Raw genomic sequence first — 20,335 nt, forward strand, 5'->3', positions numbered from 1 at the left:
GGAGAGTGAACCCGACACAGTCGAGCCTGCGCCTGTGCCTGAGGACAGGCACCCGAGGGAGGTGTGAACTTACTTGAGCGCCAGTCCAAGGGCTCAGAATCTCTTTGAAATCCTTTTTTAGGCCTAAAGAATCGACAGATCATGGTTCATGTGCAGTGACTCCGGCTCTTCGGTACCAGCTGAACAGTTAGAGCCCCAGCCAACAGCATGTAGTTCATATTCCCACCTGCTCAATTTAATTTAGAAAATCCAAAGCTATTTAAAATCCGATCTATGGAACCGTTTAGAAAACCCAGAATTCTCTAAGCTGATAGTCTGGGACTCCTGGGTCACCAGCGCTTCTGGCAGCTCCACGAAACCGCTGGCGGCAGGGCTCCCGCCGTCCCCCCCAAGTGCAGCCCCGACCCCCGAGGGCCCCACTAGACCTACAGGCCCTCCGTCGGCTCTCTCACTGTGGAGTCTCACGTTATAGTTCACATTCCGGATGCTGGTTAACCTACATCCCCTCCTCTTTAACAACAACGACAAAATCAAAGAAGTCATGAATATAAAAGGAAATATTAACAATTTCCTTGGGTCGAGTAGACCTTTTAAAACACACAAGGGAGAAGAAGGCAAGGATTGTTCAACACGCTCCTTAGATGGGTTTCCGTGGGCTGGAGAAGCTGCCCTACGCTGCCGGGACCAGTGTTGCCTTTCTTTTCTTTTCTTTCTTCTTTCTTTCTTTTTTTTTTTTTTTAAAGCCTAGCAGAGCACTTTGAGATCTGATTTTACGAACACATATGACAACCAGGAAGGAAGCAGGCTGCCGAAGCAGCCTCTTTGAAAGAACACAACAGAAGGAGGAAGTATTTTAAAAGCAATCAAGATGAGTGTTTAATAACACACACACAGCTCCTCACAGATGACTTTTTTAAAAAGCCTTTATTTAACAACTACATGAAACAACAGATTATCACAAACGGCGAACTGTTTTGAAAAGCAGTCTACACCAAGATGCACGACATTGTTATGTACAATCATCTTCTGCAGAGCGATTTGCTTCTTCTCTAGACACCCTTGCCCGGGAGGCCAAGAGGCCGGGCCCCAGGAGGGAACCAGCGTAACCCCGGGGGGACCCACCAGAGCAGCTCGTCCGGGCCACTGATACAGCGGGGGAGGAGGGGCGGGTGGCGGGCCCAACACCCACCAGTTCTTCCCACCTCGGACACTAAGGCACAATGGGAGTCCACACTGGAGGACGACTGTCCGCTGGACTCTTGCTCTTGTCCACATCCTCTCTCTCTCCTTCACTTCGACAACACTCGGCATGCATGCTTTCCTAAGAGCAGTGGAAACAAATACCGGGAAAATCGACCCTCACCACACTCATGTGAAAAGCCATCTGACCCCAGCTGACGAGAGCCGGGTGAGACCCACCTTCATGGATGTGGGGAGACCTCAGCGATGGAACAGCGAGGAAAGTCCATTGCAGGACGACACCTACAGCAAGACAGCCCTAATGCAACATTTAAATAGATGCCAGGCGACCACAAACTCGGGAGATACAGACTAAAAATATAGACCTCAAGGAAGCTCATTGCTTCCAGAAAAACATTCACCTGTGGGGAAATTGGAGAAATGTGATCAAAGAAGAATTAAGGGGGCTTTGAACTAAAAAAATATTTGCTACCAAAAAAAAAAAAAAAAAACCAACTGCAACAACCAATGTTCAGTGGTGCAGCCGACACAGGAGAAAGGCTTCTTTCGGTGCGTGCCCACCTGTTGCCCAGCCTCTCAGGCAGGAGCCCATGCCAGGTTCTTCACCCTGATTTCTTCATGATTCATTCCTTAGCACACACTCTGGATTCCTCCAAATTAAAAAAAAAAAAAAGTAGATGGAAGTAAGGATGAGAAAAGGGACAGCAGCCCAAGCCAAGAGCATTTTCCAGGAAATGTAACTCCAGTGTTAAAGTAGCTTAATATCAAAAAAAAGAAAAAAGAAAAGAGAAAAGAATGCACAACAGAATAGAAATAAGCTTCTGTTTGGAGAATTCAGAAGACACAGCACTCCTGGGATTGACACCAGGGAACTTCTCTGAAGCGCTGGCGTGGGTTAAATATTCTCCAGGGAGGAGGGGCCGCATACACTGGGGCCTGTGTCACAGCGATTCCTAATTTTGCCTTCAATTTCCCCTTAGGATAATATACCCTAAAACACTTTGCATCTATAAGATGTATAAATTACTGCAATTCACAAAATATAATCCGCTGTCCACGCATATTCACTCCTAGCGGCTGGTGAAATTCCTCGCTTGGCCTGCACGGGTGGGGTTCTGCGAGGACAAGGCCTCCTGAAAGGGTGAGGTAAATGCATCCTTAGGTTGAAAGAGCAGCTGCATTAAAGTGGCTGCAAGATGATCCTAGGAGGTGGTTCGTTTTGGTTTTTTTCTGAGTTGATGTAAACCTACAGAGAAGTGAAGCGTATTGGAAGAATAAGTGAAACTCTTCTTGCAGATATTTCAAGGGAGGAATTTGGGCTGGCGATAAGGAAGACGATGCACTTCTTTTTTTTTTTTTTTTTTGGCCTGTATATACTGTTTACATTTCCTGTAGTTAATATGTATCATGTTACCATTAAAAAGTCCTTGGGCCGCCCGGGTGGCTCAGTCGGTTGAGCGTCTGCCTTCGGCTCAGGTCGTGACCCCGGGGTCCTGGGATCGAGCCCCACGTCAGGCTCCCTGCTCAGCGGGTAGCCTGCTTCTCCCGCTCCCTCTGTCCCCCTCTCCCCGTCCTCTCTAAGTAAATAAATAAAATCCTTTTTAAAAATCCTCCTTTTTAAAGGTTAAAAAAACGGCACTCCAATTGCTTCATTGCTTACCAAATTGGATAAAGGCCATAAATAATCTGTCTAACGTAAGGGGCACAGCTTGTTGAATGATTTGGAAATACAGGCTGGAATAAGAGCGGCATATATTTGAGAATTATTAAGTCTTTTGCTGAGCCTGAAAGTAAGAGCAGTTTTTCATAGTATAATAAAAACACCAGTTGCCAGCATCAGTCTAAACATCTGTGCTTTTCCAAAACAAGCAACAAGGAAGTGACCAGGTTCACTTAAGCAAGTAGAGATCTTGGTGATTCTATAAAAAGATGTATTTGGAAAAAGCCCAGTAAAAGCCCTGTCAAACCATATTGGCATGAGGAAGCACATAATATACAAAATAAGCAAAAACAGCCCACTGAGTCTGCAGTTATGCAATCAGTGAAATCCTGTCATCATCTTTCCTAACAGAGTTCACCAAATTGAAAAGCATCGGCTCCTCCTCTTTAGTGTTGTCATGGATAACTAACTGATAGCCAAACAAAACAAACAGGGTAAGAGGGGGAAATGTCACCGAGTTTCAAAAATATATCTTCAGTACTTGGATTGTTATCCTTTTCTTCTTTTTTAAGAAATAGCTTTAGCCATGATTTCTATTCTATAGAGAATAGAGTATAGAGAATAGAGAGACAAAAAAACAAAACAAAACAAAAAAACAAAAACTATCTCAAGTACCCATTACCAGACTGTAGGCCTTACTAAAATACACTAATCAAGGAAGCCCTAATGCTTTTTTGGTTCCAGAAAATACCAATTGGTTCTCAGGGGCGCCTGAGGAGAGAGAGAGCAAACGGGGGGCGGGGGGGGGGTGAGACAAGGCAGGGAAGCCGCGGGGCCAGGCCCAGGCCCGGGCGCAGCGGGTTAATGAGCCAGCCCGAGGCTGGAGGCACCGTGGTCCAATCCCAGCCAAAGATTCTCTAACAGCAAGCACTGTCTACAAGAGCGACATCTTCTATGGGCATCAACATGTTCCTTTTGTGGGCAGAGTCACCTCAAATTTAGACATTAGTTCCCTGAGTAATAGTACGACACTCGTGTGCTTCTATCCCTCCAGTTAGTGGTCAACACTGAAACACAAGTTTTCTCAGTTTTCAAGCAACAGATAATCCACATCAAATTAAAGATAGTATTTAAGTCAATGTAAACACATCCTTTGGTCAAGGTTCACAGTGATCCTCAGAGGCGGCAGTCTGCGGGAGACCCTGAAAACCGCGTTTCCTTAGGAATGAGCTCCCTTAGACGGAGCCGGGGTGGGTTTTTTGTTTTTTTGTTTTTTTTTTTTTTTTTTTACGCTCATTCTTGCCGAGATTCTCCTCAAGGGCTGAAGTCCCAATCGCCAGGTTTCTCAAAAGGAAAAGAGGGAGTTCGGTGAGCTGTTCCTGGGAAAGTCAGATATTTACAGTGAAAGGCCGCCCCTTGTCAGGCCTGGTCTCACTCTTGAATGGAGGAGTGGCGCATCGACCGGTGGTAATCCTCCGGGCTGCTGATGTGCTCGGGGAGGTCGTAGCCCCGCAGGAAGTGTCCACTGTTTTGCTGAGCAAAATAGTACAGCTGTCTGGCGAGTAGAGGTTCGACCTTTAATAAGAGATTTTAAGAAGACATTATTGAAACACGCTTTCGAGCGCCCTGTGACTGGCTCATCGTTAATGACTCCGTGTTTCAAGGACGGTGGAGTCCGGGGTAGGCGCCCACTGGTCACAACACCGTGGGGAAGTCGCTCCCGCAGGCGCTCGCTCACACATCCCAGGCGACAAGCCCTACTGAGCTCTGAGTTTCGACTGCATTAACGTCAGGGATGGTGCTTTTCAATGAACAGCCGCTTAAAATTTACGTTTGGCTATGCCTAAGCAAATGAGGGACATGACCAAACTAAAAGGCCATTAGAGGTGACTAGTGAAGTTGGAGCTAACTCAGTATGATTAAGGCCAATGCATTTCTCCGCGACCACAGCTTGACGGGGACGCAGGTGCAAATCCTGAGCAATTTACAATTCCTGGACCACCTAGATAATCCACAGATTTCTAAGGGAAAGGAAGAAGAAAGGGGCAAAATCTATGCAAACAACAACACTGCTATTATGGGGAAAGAGAGGCTAATTGAACCCAAATTCATCTAGTTTGGCTATTTGTGTGGTTCATAGTCCCAAAAAAAAAAAAAAAAATTCAGCTTTCAGCATGTCCTTAATTTACAACATCTAAGGAAACAGAATACTTTGTTAATCAATTCCGCTATTAAATTGAGCCTTTATGTTATTCGATATATACAAACTTAAGCATAATTCATATGAGATGCTTGAAATAAATTAAATCCATAATAAAAAGGAGTAGAACTCGTGGTGTACACCAATCCATCTTTCTTTTCCACCCCAGACACCTAGATTCCAGGGACCATTGCTTGAGGAACCCATCACTGCCTGATTCAGAGGATGCCTGGTGCACCCAGAACACCCTTAAAATCTGGCTGGTGCAGGAGTTTTTCACCAACTTTTGACATGTTATTTGTCAATACCAAGTTTATTTAGTTATTTAACAGTCCTGGGTGTTAACAAGATATTAATTATTGTATCAATTACTGGAGAGAATTCATGAAAAAGCCCTAAAAATCTACAAGACTATATATATATATATATATATATATATATATATATATATATATTTTTTTTTTTTTTTGGTTGGTTGGTGGATTGGTTTTTGATTTTTCAAATCAAGAGGAGGATTATGGGTTTACAATTAGTGTTTTATTTTCAGTTTTTCAACAAAAAAAAAAACATTAGGAGTGAGTATTCTTTATTTCTACAATATGACCTGAATATTTATATTATTGAGTATGATTTCTTTTACCTTTTTGTCTGGGCCCATTAATGACTCTCAAAGGTAGGTAGCAACGTGAAGTTCTCAAATTCAAAACTCTTAGGTATTCAAAGCTCTGTTTTCTGTGGCAAATTTATTCCAAATGCTATCTCTATAAATCCTTTTTTCTTTTCTATTTTATGAAAAAAAGGTGTTTACTTGCTGCAGTCGAACCTATTTCAAACTCTGCTAGAGAACACTGGTGGTCTGAGCTACTTAAATTCCTTGACAGAGTTAGCTTCCTCCAAATAACACATGGCCCTCGGTTTCCACTAGTTAAATAATGTCTAAAAATCCAGAAATAAAAGAGGATTTGGGAAACATTTGGGGGAACAGCAAAATACTTAAGCTTCCCATTTGGAAAGAGCTTCTCCGTTGAGTGGAGGTCAGCTAGACGGCATTTTAAAGGCAATATTAAATATGGAGAATATTAAGGGGACACTTTTATGACCAGTCCTTTTAAATCCTTATAAAACGGGAATAGGACAGTGTCATGATGGGACAAAGAGGCCCACGGTGCAGGTTTGATGAGTAGACATCTAGGGCTGGAAAGAACTTGTGGGTCCCTGGACTCCCAGCACCATTCACTGGGCCATGCTTCCTCCCTTAGGATGTTCCCATCACTTGACATATATTTGTATTTGAGAATTTTCTAAATGGGACCCCACCCCTGATGGAAAATAGGGAAACTGCATCATTCGAATGGGACTGAATACTCACGTGAGCAGTGATGAGCTTCCTTTGCCTCTGAGGATCTGGAAACTCTTCCCCGAAGCACAGAGTTACCTGGAATCTTGGCAGGGGACGGCCATGGTGAGCAAAAGCTTGCAGCTCTAGAGAACCCCACAAGAAAAAGACAGAACAAACGACCCTGATCAGAAACGATCCTTGAACGTGCCGGGTTAAAACGGGAGGCAGAAGCTCACTGCTGATTTTGAAAACTGAAGGAGTGAGTATTCTTTATTTCTCTAAGTGGGTTTCCTAACCTCAGACCCCAATAGAGAATTGCATGTCCACGTCCGTATGTGTGCTTTTCCCGAGACAGCTCTAGGTTTCACCTGATTCTTTATGGGAAATGTGCCCTGCAGATGAAGACTCTTGACTTGTAGCCCTGGAGCCAGGGCAGTGCGAAGGGTAGGAGCAAGGAGTGAAGGCTGAAGGAAAAGGAAAAGCAATGTAGCTACATTGAGGCAAAAGAATAATTTATATAAAGGAGAAATTTCATTAAAAAAAATCAAAATTGGGACGCCTGGGTGGGTCAAGGGTTGAGCATCTGCCTTCGGCCCAGGGCGTGACCCCGGGGTCCCAGGATCTAGTCCCGAATCGGGCTCCCTGCGGGGATCCTGCTTCTCCCTCTGCCTGTGTCTCTGTGCCTCTCATGAATAAATAAATAAAATCCTTTAAAAAATATTTAAAAATAAATAAATAAATAAAAATGTTCTGATTATTTAAAAATGTCATCTCAAAACAGCTGAGCGCTTATAATCCGGTATCTGGGCCAGTCGGGACTTCTCCATGACTCAGGCACCCCTGCAAATGCTTTCCTGTTATCTTGGGGACTGAGCACCAGCTCTGGGCAGCTGCCTCCTGCTTGGCGCGGAGCCTAAACTGTGGGACTTTGGGCTGACTTGTTGCCTGTCTCCTGCGACAGACGTTGCTTTGGAAGGAGAAAGGGGGCAGCCCAGGGGGCTCAGCGGTTTAAGCGACACCTTCAGCCCAGGGCGTGATCCTGGAGACTTGGGATCGAGTCCCAAGTCAGGCTCCCTGCATGGAGCCTGCTTCTCCCTCTGCCTCTCTCTCTCTCTCTCTCTCTCTCTCTCTCTCTCTCTCATGAATAAATAAATAAAAATCTTTTAAAAAAAAAAAAAAAGGAAGGAGAAAGGTAGTGATGAAGCACCCGGCCCCACCCTGGTGGGTGTGTGGACCCTCCAGGCACCCTTCCCCGGGAAGGGCGCGGAGCAGGGAAGCCGCACGTGCAGTCTCTGGCACTGACCCCGGCCCCTCGCCCACGTTCAGGAGGACTCTAAGACTCCAGCTGCTCCTAAGCTTTCCTTCCCAGCAGTTAAATGTTGCGCCTGCAGAGGAAGGACCCGCAGTGCTGCTGCACCTCCTGCAAGCCGAATGCACAGCATCTTGATCAGATATGCACCTTGTGCACCTCCAGGCTCTGCCTTCAGGGGCTGTCCCTAGGAGTCTGCGAATCCTGAATGGGCAGATATCAAAGATCTTCACTGTGCTCCTCAACTGAAGCGAAGTTTCTAACTAACTCACTGGACTGCTTGACTTCCTGCTTTTTTTTTTTCTTCCAGAATTCAAATCAAGCCTAACTGACTCAGTCAGAATGTGTCGCAGGCATTCACACTGCTGAGGCCCGAGCCTCCACCTACACGCGCCAGTCAGAGTGACAAGTCGGCACAGTTCTCTGAAAAAGTCACGCCTCAAATGCTTGATAATACGAGAACATTCTGTGGGAATCCTTGATTATGCAGAAGCTGGTCTGCACAGCTGCAGTGTTTGAGTTCACAGGTTCCTCCCTGAGCCTCAGGGACCACTTCAAGATAAGGGGGTGTAGTGAGCAAAAAGCTCAGCCCTTGGTTACGAGGAACCAAAAACAACCCTTGCTCACAGATAAATGAACCCTGGGCAGGTGAACTGAGCCCGGGGTGCTCGGGGCCGGGCCTCACACCGTGTGCCTCCAGTCCGGGTCCAGCTCTCAGCGCCTGGGACTTGAGGGGCACGTACAGCCTCGTGACATGGGAGGATCTGACCTTCCTAAAACACACGTGGCGAGAAACTCACAGACACCAGTGTCCTTCCTCGGGGACGCCCTGACTAAAGCCCTAGGCCTGCGACTTCTTCCGAGTCCAAAGAGGCCAAGACCCATGGTCTCTGAGGAGACCCAGCGCCCGCGGACCCCTCGGCCTCCGCCGCAGACAGGGGAGGTGCAGACAGGACGGCCCCCAGCAGCCCCCGAGCCGCCCCGGGCTGCCCCCCGTGATCACCACGCCAGGCCCAGCGTGTGCAGAAGTCACAGCGCGGACCTGGAGGCAGTTCTGCTGACGCCGGAGAAAGGGACGTGCAGGCCCGCAGGCCCTTCTCAGCCTGGTGCTGCCACGGGCACTCACAGACCCACGTCTCCCTCTTCCTCTTGTCACACCTTTTGTCAAGGGTCAGTCATATAGGGACATACCCGTTTGGGGGGGGGGGCACCAAAGAGAATTTGGATGAGCCTACACCAATCTGGGGAACCTAAACCCAAAAGGCTGAGCGACTATCAGTCGTACCAAAGCACGCAGGTGCTTCACGTTTCTGTTTTAAATGAATTGAATCAGAAGCGTATTCACGGAAAGGAGAGGGACCTGAAGACCCAAAGACATAGGGCATTTCTGAAAGGTACTTATCAAAGAGTAGCTTAAGGACAGGGCACAGAAAGAGTGGACAGCCGAGAGAACAGCTTTCTCCCCCAAAAAGAGGCTTCATCAATATAGACAACGGCCAAATGGATTCTCTGGATGAAGCTTCAGCACGAATGTGGCCAGTGGTTTCACAAAAGCCAGCCCAGGACTAATTTACTTGTCATGAAGTCAAAACTTACTAGTTTTAGAAAATCTTACTTGAGAAGTGTATACCGTAGAGATACCTCAAAGCCTTCTCATGATTTCCCCTTTGCAAAGCGGGTTCCGCACACTCCCTCCTCGTCCCCCCTGCTGGAGGGCATCTGCACGGGGCACCACATCCCACAGCCAAGAACGCTAATGATACACCTCTGACCCTTATAATTTTCCGAGGGACCTTAACAAATAGTAGCTTGCTGGGATCCCGCTACCAGTAAAGCATGAACCTTCTGCGTCGGTGACTATCGGTTGAATCCCAGAATTTCTAGCTGTCTGCCTGAGCCACAATCCCCCGGAGCAAGCTCCCTTCTCTTCACACGCCTCTGCCAATGGAGAGGAGCGGGTGGTAGAGGCAAAGGTGAGAGGTGAACACACAGGAACCCTATCTCGGATCACGCAGGGTGGGCTCAGGGGCTCCTAGACGGAGGACCTCCACTTGGGGCGGGAGTGACCATCTGTTTGGACCACGGTGGCGGGCACCCCCTCTGTTCTGTGTCTCAGGCTCACAGGCATGGGATGCTCCATTCTAACAGAGAATTTGGCGCGTTACCTGCTAAAAACTGCTGTGTGTCAAAGAGCTTGCAGGTCTGGTCCCTCTCCAGTTTGTTGGGCCTGTCACTGCACAGTGCCAGGGGCCCATCCCAGTAGATCCTGCTCTGGCACAGTCTTTTGGCATAAAGCCCGTCGGGGGCCATCCAGAGGACCACACCCCTCTCCAAGTGGCTCAGAAGTTTCTCGATGTTTTTCCTCTGGCCATTGTCCTCTGGGTAGGGGAACAGGACCTGGTCCAGGTTACTGGCATCATAAGTGTGCCCGTGGGAGATCCGACAGCCTTCTGGGCTCGATGTGGTCAGCTCTTTCACCAGGATCTCCCGGTAGTACAAGCAGATGTGCAGTCGGCAGTCTGCAAACACAGAGATTTCAAGGTCAGTGCTAACGGACCCAGGAGCACTGGACACCCATCAGGATCCCAAACTAAGTGACCAGAACACGTGCGCTTGGGGGGACCCTGGTGTCTGTCCCAGGATATTCCACAAAAACTAGAAAGTTCCAGCTTAAGGAAGTTCAGGAAATGCTGTACGCCCTCATCTCCCTCCCGGAGCCACAGAAAGTAACAGATATTAAAGAAATCCTGCAAGAAACCTATTGAATTTACATGGCCAAAGATTTCTTCTCGTGGAGGGGGATCACGCCTTGCATCGTTTTTCTGCACAATGTATTTGACTTGTGTCAGACACTTTCTGTGTCATTGCTTTAGTGTTGATGCTGGCAGTGATGACAAGAATCGTGTCTAAAATACTAAGGCACGTAGCACTGAACAAAATTCATCTTCGCGCATGGCGATCAGCTTTGATTTTTTTGGAGGAGGTAAAGCCTAAGTTTAATTCCTACTAGCAGAGAGATATAATGGTGTTTCAATAAATAAAAATATTTACATCTGAAACGGCCCTAAACTACCATTATGACGTCACTTACATTAAGATATATATATACACACACAAGTGCACATTGAGGTCTTAGGGAAGGTAAGCTGTAAGACTCTAACAGCAGTGACCTCTGGGTGGTAGGAATGCAAGGTTTTTGTTTTCCAGTTTTGCCTTCCCTATGGTCATGTTAGTTTTTGTGCTGTGTATGTATGTATGACTTGCATAAAAAAATTAATTCATGAGGAAAGAAAAGAATCCATGGAGAAAAAGATATTCTAAGGCTAAAATAACTGCACCATCTATTATATCCATCAGTAAACCCACCTTATGGTGGGAAATTTTCCTTCAGAATATGACCCACAGACTGAAAGGACCAAGCTCGGTCTGCAAAGGGCCCCTTCACCGAAGCACGGAAGGGCTCACGGGCCGGAGCAAGCCATCCGTGACTGTGTGGGACTCAGGAACGGGAATCGCGGCTCGGCCAATGCGCTCGAGGTTGATCATTCGTCTGTATTGTGCATATTCCCAAGAAAGCAACCCACAAAAGCTTCTTATTCCCCAACGGTCGGTTGTGAGACTGAACCCTCATCACTGTCTCTGTCCTCCACTCCAACTCCTGCGGCTGTAAACGCACTAGCTGGGAGAGCTAGTGGACACCCGAGGTGACCCGCAGGGCAGGCCTCATTGCATTTAACGTCCTCAGGAATCACGAGGTCACAGCGACATAATAGCTGTTTACCCCCCACCCTCCAGGCACCCACAGGCACCTCCAGGTCTTAGGTGCTTAAGAGAAGTCTTAGAACGTTTCTAAAAACAAGCACAAGTCTTGCCGCTCAGAAACACCCCCCTTCCGTCACGTAGGACCATGTGAGAAAAGAGGCAGCAATTCTCGTTCAGAGCTGTAGAGCCAGGAAGAGGTAAGTGGTGGACCTGGAAGCAGGAAAGGTACCCGGAATCCCTGCCACCTTGATAATTATTTTATTCCGTCACTGTTTTTTTTTAAAAAAAAAAAAGCCCAAGAGGAAGGGGATAATTCATTCTGAAGCTTAGGCTACTCATGTTTAATATAATTACGCATCTCACTTTAAAACAACCCAAAATACTATACAAAAATAAATAAATAAATATACAGGCAACACATAAGTTTCATGAACCTTGAGGTGCCTTCCTTAAAACAGGTAGGATCTCTGAGCTTGTAGGAATCCTTTTAGAAGTGAAACTCTGAAAGCAGATCTAATCCAAATTTTTCGCAAGACATATCGGATTTCAGAGGAAGAGCGCCACGTCCATTGCTTTCAGGTGCACGAATGTGGCAGAGAGGGGAGCGGGACACCCGTCCCCAGGAGGCCAGACAGGAAGACCTACCTGTGACTAAGCCTGGAAGGATGATCAGCTTTTCAAAATGAGAAACCCTTGTGTATTTTTTCTAAGAGATTATACTACATTGAGAGAATATTGGCTGAAGCGGGGCCAATATTGGTGTATCGAGCTGGGGCGTTTGCGTGTTCCTGGAAATTCAGATAGATGTCAGTGGAAACCTTAAAACAACTGGACTCAAGCCAGCATTTAGAATCAAAAGCTGGCTTCTCGGTGCTGAGTGTTCTACTGATGCTTCTGGCTCACACCCGCGGGAGTCAGGTGTGTCCACACCCGCTCTAGCCCAGGTGGAAGAAGCCAGCGCCGTGGCCTGTGCCCAGGGACACCACCCCCACCCCGCACCCACGCCAGCAAGTCTACCCGAAGGTGGAAGGTGAGGGCGGGGCGCCGGGAAGCCAGCCTGCTGTGCGGCTCCAGGAGGGAACGCTGCACTCACCTGAGAGCGCCAAGGCTTCGGCAGACCTTATGCTTGGCTCTATGGGGATTCCTGGGGCCTGGGACTCAGGCGGGGCACAAGCATAAAAGGTTCCTGTCACCTGGCAACCTGCATTCGTAAATAAGAGTCAGATGATGTCTAAACAGAGTCCATCCAACCAAGACGCAAGGGAGGTCTCCTCTCCCTGGGTTGTGGCCGCTGAGCCCCCGGGGACGCACCAGCCCTGGGAGGGAAGCGCCAGGGGCCCTGCGGGGAAGACTGGGGGCATCCTCCAGGGGCAAAGAGAAGCCGAAGCCCAAATCGGGAAAACACAACACTGAAAGAGGAAGGAGGCTTTTCAGAGCCGCGGAAGGAAACCTGGAACCATCCCTCTGTAAGTTTTTCTCTCTCGTCTTAAACTCAGCGAGCACCTCCGTCACCTCACATAATCACCCTGTGCGTGTGCTACGTCGGGGGGATACTCAAGCTCTGCTCTCCTACGGCTTTTAATACGATGCAGTATTGCGGACTGTCGTCACCATGGGTGTTCGGGTCCCCAAGGCTCACTCGTCCGATAGCCGCCAGTCCGTACCTGTGAGTGGCGTCCCTCCGTAACTACCCTGACCAACAGGATGACCCAGGTCAAGGAGATCTACCCTGTCCTGTCCACACAGCGGGGTCATAGGAGAGCTGAGAGCTCAGGTCTGCCTGAGTTCCAATGCCAAAGGGCCCAATCAAAAACTTACAAGTTGTTCACACCACATTTATCTAGCTCTCTATTCCTGGGCTCAGGAGCAAAACCGAACCATGCGCCTTGGCTGCCCAGTAGCTGCAGGTCACGTTACACAATAACGGAGAAAGAATATGTAATAGGACACGGTTTTGGTGGCACCTCATTTGCTGTCAACTATGCCTCCACGCCGAGTGTGCCAATCCCATATTTCCATAGAGTTCGAGGCATTGCCCTGTTACTGAGGTTCTTATTCAACAGGGCCCGATGCACTAGACACAGGTGTGAACCTCAGCAAGCAGTTCCAGGGGGGCCAACTCCTCCACGGCGGGATGGAAAGCAGCCTTTGTTGCAAATCGCTCTTGAAATGCTAGTGCAATCAAATTCTGGGCTTTTCTGGAAACTTGCCACTGAACGTGAATCTCAAATCCCATAACGCCAAAACCGACTTGAACACGATCAGTAAAAAGGGAGCTGACCACATTGCGAAGAACCCAGTACTTCTAGAACACACAGAAGGATCTGATCCTGACCCGCTCGGGATTCCTACCGAACCACCTAACTCCGAGTCCTGGAAGCTTGTGCTCCGCTCGGTACACCGTGAGGTTCTCTCTGCAGGGTTAACTGGTGCTTCCGCGGAGACATCTCACCTCGACGTCTGGGGAGCTCCTCCGGGCAGAGGACCCCAAGCGCCCGGGGTAGGCGAAGCTCTGGACCCGACACCTCTGTGGGCTTTTCTCTTCTTAGTATTTACTCATTGCATTCGTACTATCACTTCTAGCCCCCAAATCACTCTGATGGGCACCGCATCGGGGTAGGTGAACTCCCGGCCCTGTGGGGCTCGAGCTCCTGAGCTCAGGATGGAGAGCCACATGCTCCACGTGCTGAGCGGCCGGTGGCCGGGGGGCGCAGTCGGCTCCTGGGGTCCCGAAGGGGAGGGCCCGGCACAGCTGGAGCATCCCCACTTAGGGGCGGCCAGAAAGCAGCAGAGCAGCGAGGCCATTGGTCCCGTCAGCATTCGGGACAGTCCAGGGGGAAGGCTGACCAAATCTATCACTTTTCGCCCAAGATTATTTAGGGAAGATGAAAGATGCTAACCTATCAGACAGAGAACTCAGGAGACAGAGCCAACCAGCCTGACGTCTGAGACCCCCTGGCTTCAACGAAAGGCTGGGTTCGGGGACCCGAGGTCGAACTCCAGCCCCTCACTTTTCACTGGGTAACTTTGGGCATTCCTTACGTGGTGCGATTTTGCCTCAAAAACAGCGGGGCAGTTTGTAGCTGCCTGGGTTAGGTCTCTGCAATGTTTATTTTCTTGTTTTTATGTATTCATTCATTTATTTTGACATTAGTGCCCCCTTTCATTTTTTCTGCAATGCTTATTTTTTTAAGAATTTTTTAAAAAAGATTTCTATTCATTTCCTTGGGAGAGAGAAGCAAGAGAGTGCAAGCGGGGGGTGAGGGCAGAGAGGGAGAAGGGGGCCCCCCACTGAGCAGGGAGCCTGTTGGGCCTGGTCCCAGCCCAGCGTGAAGGGAACCAGGGCAGACCCTAACCGAGTAAGCAGCAGCCACCCGGAACCATGCCTGTGATGTTTAAATAAGGTCTCGCATCAGGCGGTTGGCAGCCAGGTGCTGGCACAGGTAGGCCAGGTGTCAGCAAGCCTTGGAGCGCCTCCCCTTTCCAGGCTGCAGGAGGGAGACCACCCTCTCTCCCTCACTGCGCGGGAGAAGGGCAGGAGCCGGGGCAGCGCCCGGGGAAGGGTCGGGGGAGGCCGGGGCCCCGGGCCAGGTGTGCTCTGCTGCACCCCTTACCGTTTTCACAAGCCGGACCCTGCCAGTGGTGGCCGCGGGATCCAAATGTCACCGGACACTGATACGGGATCTCCGCGTGGGGCTGATCGGGGATGTACTCCCTCCAGCCTCGCTCGTGGGGAGGCATCATGTAGTTATGAACCTGCTAAAGGAATATGAGGGCGCGGCTGAGACGAAAAGCCACCAGCCGGGCAGGGACCAGCGGCTGCCCTGCGCGAGGGGGGCCGATTCCTTTAATCAGCTCCCCGCAGAACCTCTGAAGTCACTCACAGCCGCATTGTTTTATCATCTCGAGAGACTCTGGAGTGAAAAGCTCATCACACTAGGTGGAAAGTAGCCATAAAGACTCAAGAGGCACAATGAAGACAGTGTTGTAAGGAACGATTTGTCTAAAGCTTCGTCATATGGCTGAACCTGGCACCAAAAGTCCTGCAGGGAAATCTGCTTTCTCCTACCCACCAGAGTGAAGCAAACAGAGCCGTAATTCACATCAGAAAAGTCTGAAGAGATCAGCTGCCCTGTGGTTTCACATGATAAAGCGCTACTTCCAAAAATTTCATCTCCCCGAAAAGATCTGTTTCCCAGATTTCAGAATCGGGCGAAATCTGCGCTAACGGGCAGACGCGTTCGCCTCTCCTCTCCTGAAAACCAGCACCGAGAGCAACACCAGGTGGGAAGTGAGACATTCGTCCCATGATTGGGGACTGGGTTCAGCTGGTTGACTAATAACAAAAACAAAGTGCTGCTGTTTTTGTTTGTTCACTTTTCCTGCTGCGTGGGGCCCGCTGGCTCACGTGGCCTCGCCCAGACCCAGCCTCCCCTTCCAGGAGCCCGTACCCTCAGCTGTACCTGCGCTGGCAGCGAGGTGTAGGGAGCCGTCATGGTGTAGGGGTGGCTCATGGTCATCTGCGGGTCCTCCAGGGTGAGCTGCTTTGCTCCTATGCGTTTGGGCCAAAGGCAAATGGCAGAGTGTGAAAAAAGGAACTGTCACAAGTAAAAGTGAAATCTTAGAAAAATGCATGAGAGTTTAATTCCTAGAAGGCATAACGGTGTTGACAAATAAGACAGTTTTTCAGCAATTCCCACCGGCGATTATGTGCTCAGGCCCTTAAAGTGATTTCTGCGAGGTCTGACTTATGTAGGACAGGTAGGGAGGGAGCTGGTACGCCGCGTGTGAGTGCACCTAGTCACACGCAGGGGCCCACCAGCAGGATGTGCCACAGGTGGAGTCATCTGTCTGATTTGTGTGAAATGCAGATTCTTGAGCTCTACTCTGACACGCTGGTCAGGAACTTGGAAAGAGAAGACCCGGATTTCAATAAGCATCCCAACTGGCCACAGTATACTCTAAAAATCGGCATTTTTATTACTACGATTAGTAATACTACCTGCACGCTTCCTTTCTATAGAATGGTCACGTGAAATACCGATAAGTAAAGATAAAACTTTGAATGGATTTTCCTTTTTTTTTTTTTTTTGAAAAAACGGGCCCATATCTGACACCAGTAGAAATAACTGAGAAACATGCGCGCACGTGGATGTGCATACGCCTGCGGGCAGAGAGCTGGAATCTGAGAAGTTATCCCACACTAGCACAGGAGCTTCAGTTCATGGCCCTGAGGATTTGGGCAAAGAGCCTGTTGGGCTTGAACATGAGGCAGGAGGCAGGCAGGCTATAAAAAAAAAAGAAAAAGAAACAGAAAGAAAAAAGAAAGAAAGAAAGAAAGAAAGAAAGAAAGAAAGAAAGAAAGAAGAAAGAAAGAGAAGAAAGAAAGAAAGAAGAAAGAAAGAAAGAAAGAAAGAAGAAAGAAGAAAGAAGAAAGAAAGAAGAAAGAAAAGAAAGAAAGAAAGAAAGAAAGAAAGAAAGAAAGAAAGAAAGAAAAGGGAAAGGAAAGATGAGAAAAACCGACCTTCAGAATGAGATTGAGGCCTCAAGGGTGTCAGGCTGCCCATGTTCCGTACCCCAGTCTAGGAAGTCCCACCTTTTTTGGCGCCCTCGGGCACAATCCTGTACACTTTGTAGGGGTCCGAGATGTCCAGCTGGCTCCTCTCCACCAGCTCCTCAAAGTCATTGCTCTTGTTCAAAGCGCATCGTAAGCGCGTCTTCCAGGTGGGAGGGTCGGGCTTGTCTATGCCTTCTCGGAACTTTCCTTTAAATAGTGCCCAAGCCTTGTGGGAACGAAGGGAGGAGGCAAAGTTAAAATACAGGTGTTTTTTTTAAATAATAAATTTATTTTTTATTGGTGTTCAATTTGCCAACATACAGAACAGAAAAAAAAAGATCCTGAGAATTGTATTTCTAAAGGGAAGAATGAGGCTTCTGCGATTTACACACAGGACAGAAGCCCAGCAGGTGTCCTCCTGGTGGAGTAGTTTCAGCTTTGGGCTCTATCAGGGCTTCCCGGAGGTCTGGGTGCTTAGGGAGGGTGGGGAGGGGCGAAGAGCACCTGGGCCCTGGTCACTGCATCTGCTATGCGCTGCCCCGGAGCTGGGGGGGGGGCTGTGGGGGGCAGCGGGGGGGGGGCCTGCAGGGGTGGCTGGAGGGTGGCTGGAGGGTGGGCTGCAGGGGAGGCTGCAGGGGGGTTGGGGGGGCTGCGGGGGGCAGCAGAAGGCCTGCGGGGGGGGGGGTTGCGGGGTGGGCTGCAGGGGAGGCTGCAAGGGGGCTGCGGGGTGGGCTGCAGGGGAGGCTGCAGGGGGGCTGGGGGTGGGCTGCGGGGGAGGCTGCAAAGGAGGCTGCAGGGGGGACTGCGGGGGCTGCGGGGGGGGGCAGGGGTGGCTGCGGCCGCGGAGGCTCAGACCCTCCAGGGACTCCCCGCGGAGTCCCCAGGCCGCCGCGCTCCGCCTGCAGGTGTCGGGGCGGTCCCCGAGCGCAGGTCGCTGGGCGCCCTGGGGTCATCCCACCCCCACACTCAGACCCAGACCAGGCCCGGAGGGAGACCTGGAAGGAGGGAGTCAGAGGGACGCGGAGATAGGGACGCGCGGGGAGGGGAGGGGGGAGCGGGGAGGCCACACGGGGGAGGGGGGGAGTCTCCGGGGACCACGCGGCCGGGGCGGGAGGACCGGCCCCAGCACCCCCCGCCCCAGGGGGTCAGGCGGGGAGGGATGCGCCCCGTGACCCCGCGCCCCCGCGCCCCCGCGCCCCCGCGCCCCGCCCCACCTTGAAGAGCGCCGCGTCCTCCTCGCGGTTGTAGTCCTGCTTGCCCGCGTGCTTCCAGGGGATGCGGAAGATGCTCTTGTCCTCGTTCTCCCACACGAGCCCCGGGTACTTGCCGCTGTCGATCTGGTCGATGAGCCACTGGCGGAGCTTCCCGTTGCCGCAGCTCACGGCGCTCATGCCGAAGTCCCCGCCGCGGCCGCCGCCCTCCAGGTTCATGCCCCGCCGCGCTCCGCCGCCGCCTGCCCGCGCCCCGACACCCGGCGTCAGCGCCGCACCCGCACCCGCACCCGCACCCAGCACCCAGCACCCGGCACCCGGCCCCGCGCAGACGCCCGGCACGTGGGGCGCCCGCCGTCCGTGCGCTCCAGGGGCCCGACCTCCCCATCCCGGTCCCCCCGGGCCCCCCAGGCCCCCCCCCCGGGCCCGCACCTGCACCGCCCCGGGGGCCCAGCCGCGCACCGCACCCCACCGAGGCCCAGCTCCCCGGGGACACGGGCCGAGGAGCCGCGAGGTCCCAGGGCCCCCCCAGCCCCCCCGGCAGCCGCGGAGGCCCCGCTGACCTAGGACCCCTCGGGACCCCCCTCCCCGGGCCGCGGACTGGGACCCTTCGTCCTGCGCGGAGCCCCCCGCAGCCCCTCGGCCGCATCCCGCCCCCCGCGTGGCCTCCCGGGCCCGGGCTGAGCCGGGGCGCCCTCCGCGGAGCAGGGTCCCCGGGATGGGGACCGGGGATGAGGCCGGGGATGGGGGCCCGCGGGGCCGGGGGCCGGGGATGGGGGCCGAGGATGAGGGCCCGGGCCGAGCCGGGCGCCGTCCGCAGAGGGTCCACGAGATGATGGGTCAGGGGATGCGTCCCCGGGATGGGGGCCGCGGGGTCGGGGCGCGGGGAGGTGAAGGGGCCGGGACTCTGCGAGGCGCCGTCCGCAGCAGGGCCCCGGGATGGGGCCGGGACGGGGCCGGGACGGGGCCGGGGCCGGGGTTCGGGCCTCCCCAGGACGCGCTCCCTCCAGCCCCCCCCCCGCGCCCCCGCCCCGCCGCGACCTTACCTCGCCCCCGACTCGGCGCTGAGGCCGCGCTGGTCCCAAGTTCAACTGGTGAAGCCGAGTAAGTGTCGAGGTGGGAAAGAGGAACTTATAAAGCTTAAAAGCCCGCTGGGGCGGAGCCGGGGGCGGAGCTGGGCGGGCAGCGCGGCGCGACCTGGGTCGGGGTGAGGGGGCGCTGCCGGCGGGGACGGGGCGCCGCGGGGGAGGACGGGCCGGGGCTGCGGGAGCGCGTGGCAGGGGGGGGCGGGGGCACGGGGGGCGCCGAGGGACGGGGGGTGCTGGGGGGACGGGGGATGCTTGGGGCACGGAGGGGGCTCTGGGTTCACTGGGGGCTCTAGAGACACGAGGGGCGCTGGGCCCACGGGGGGCTCTGGGCGCACGGGGGGCGCTGGGGACACGGGGGGCTCTGGGCGCACGGGGGGGCTCTGGGCGCACGGGGGCTCTGGGCGCACGGGGTGCGCTGGAGACGGGGGGATCTGGGCGCACGGGGGTGCTGGGCGCACGGGGGCGCTGGAGGGGACCCCGTGTGCCGGGGGGACCCCGTGTGCCGCGGGGACCCGGTCCGCTGTGCCCCGGGCAGGTCCGGCACTGCGCGGGGAGAGCGCACCTGCAGCAGGCGGGCGGCGGGCCCCCCGCGGGAGGCTTCCTGCCCAGGGCGGGGCGCGGAAGGGGACCTCGCTGAGCTCTCCTGGCGGCTCCCGGAGGCCGCGCGGCGAGGGCGGGAAGTGGGGCCCGGTGCAGGGGACCTCACCTGCACAGCTTGCACCCGAGCCGGAGCAGCCGCGGGGGCGCCCCCCCCCTCCCGGGATGCAGCTGGCGCCGCGAGCCCCCAGGAGCTGAGAAATCGGGAGGGAACTCGGGGGTCCCCTGGAGCTGGGCAGCGCCTCGGAGTCCGTCTGCGAGGTGGAAACGCTCCCAGACCTCTGTGTCCATTAAAGCAGGGTCCCCAGGTGATGCGCTGCCCCCCCCCACCCAGTTAAGGCAGCAGGAGGGCGGGGGGGGGGGTGTCTGCAAGCGCCCAGCCCTGGGCTTCAGTTCACCTTGAAATGACCCC

At 52.7% G+C, this 20,335-nt stretch overlaps 1 protein-coding gene across 3 annotated transcripts; it reads right to left on the minus strand.

Moving 5' to 3' along the window:
- Window positions 1-951: 951 nt before the first annotated feature.
- Window positions 952-19,324, minus strand: IRF4 (interferon regulatory factor 4). Of its 3 annotated transcripts, none has more exons than XM_055321857.1 (9): window positions 19,285-19,324; window positions 18,242-18,480; window positions 17,067-17,253; window positions 15,934-16,022; window positions 15,085-15,226; window positions 12,564-12,671; window positions 9,874-10,227; window positions 6,430-6,542; window positions 952-4,435 (listed from the first exon to the last, which is right to left on the minus strand). In XM_055321857.1, the coding sequence occupies exons 2-9, from the start codon at window positions 18,455-18,457 to the stop codon at window positions 4,292-4,294; spliced, it is 1,353 nt and encodes a 450-aa protein (XP_055177832.1). In that variant the 5' UTR covers window positions 18,458-18,480; window positions 19,285-19,324; the 3' UTR covers window positions 952-4,291. The 3 variants fall into 3 exon arrangements, with proteins under 3 accessions (XP_055177832.1, XP_055177830.1, XP_055177833.1); XM_055321855.1 differs by having other exon boundaries at window positions 15,085-15,229; XM_055321858.1 differs by lacking the exon at window positions 12,564-12,671 and having other exon boundaries at window positions 15,085-15,229.
- Window positions 19,325-20,335: the final 1,011 nt, after the last annotated feature.

This window comes from Nyctereutes procyonoides, unplaced genomic scaffold (assembly GCF_905146905.1).
Source record: "Nyctereutes procyonoides isolate TBG_1078 unplaced genomic scaffold, NYPRO_anot_genome, whole genome shotgun sequence".
In the NCBI taxonomy this organism is placed as follows: Eukaryota; Metazoa; Chordata; class Mammalia; order Carnivora; family Canidae; genus Nyctereutes; species Nyctereutes procyonoides.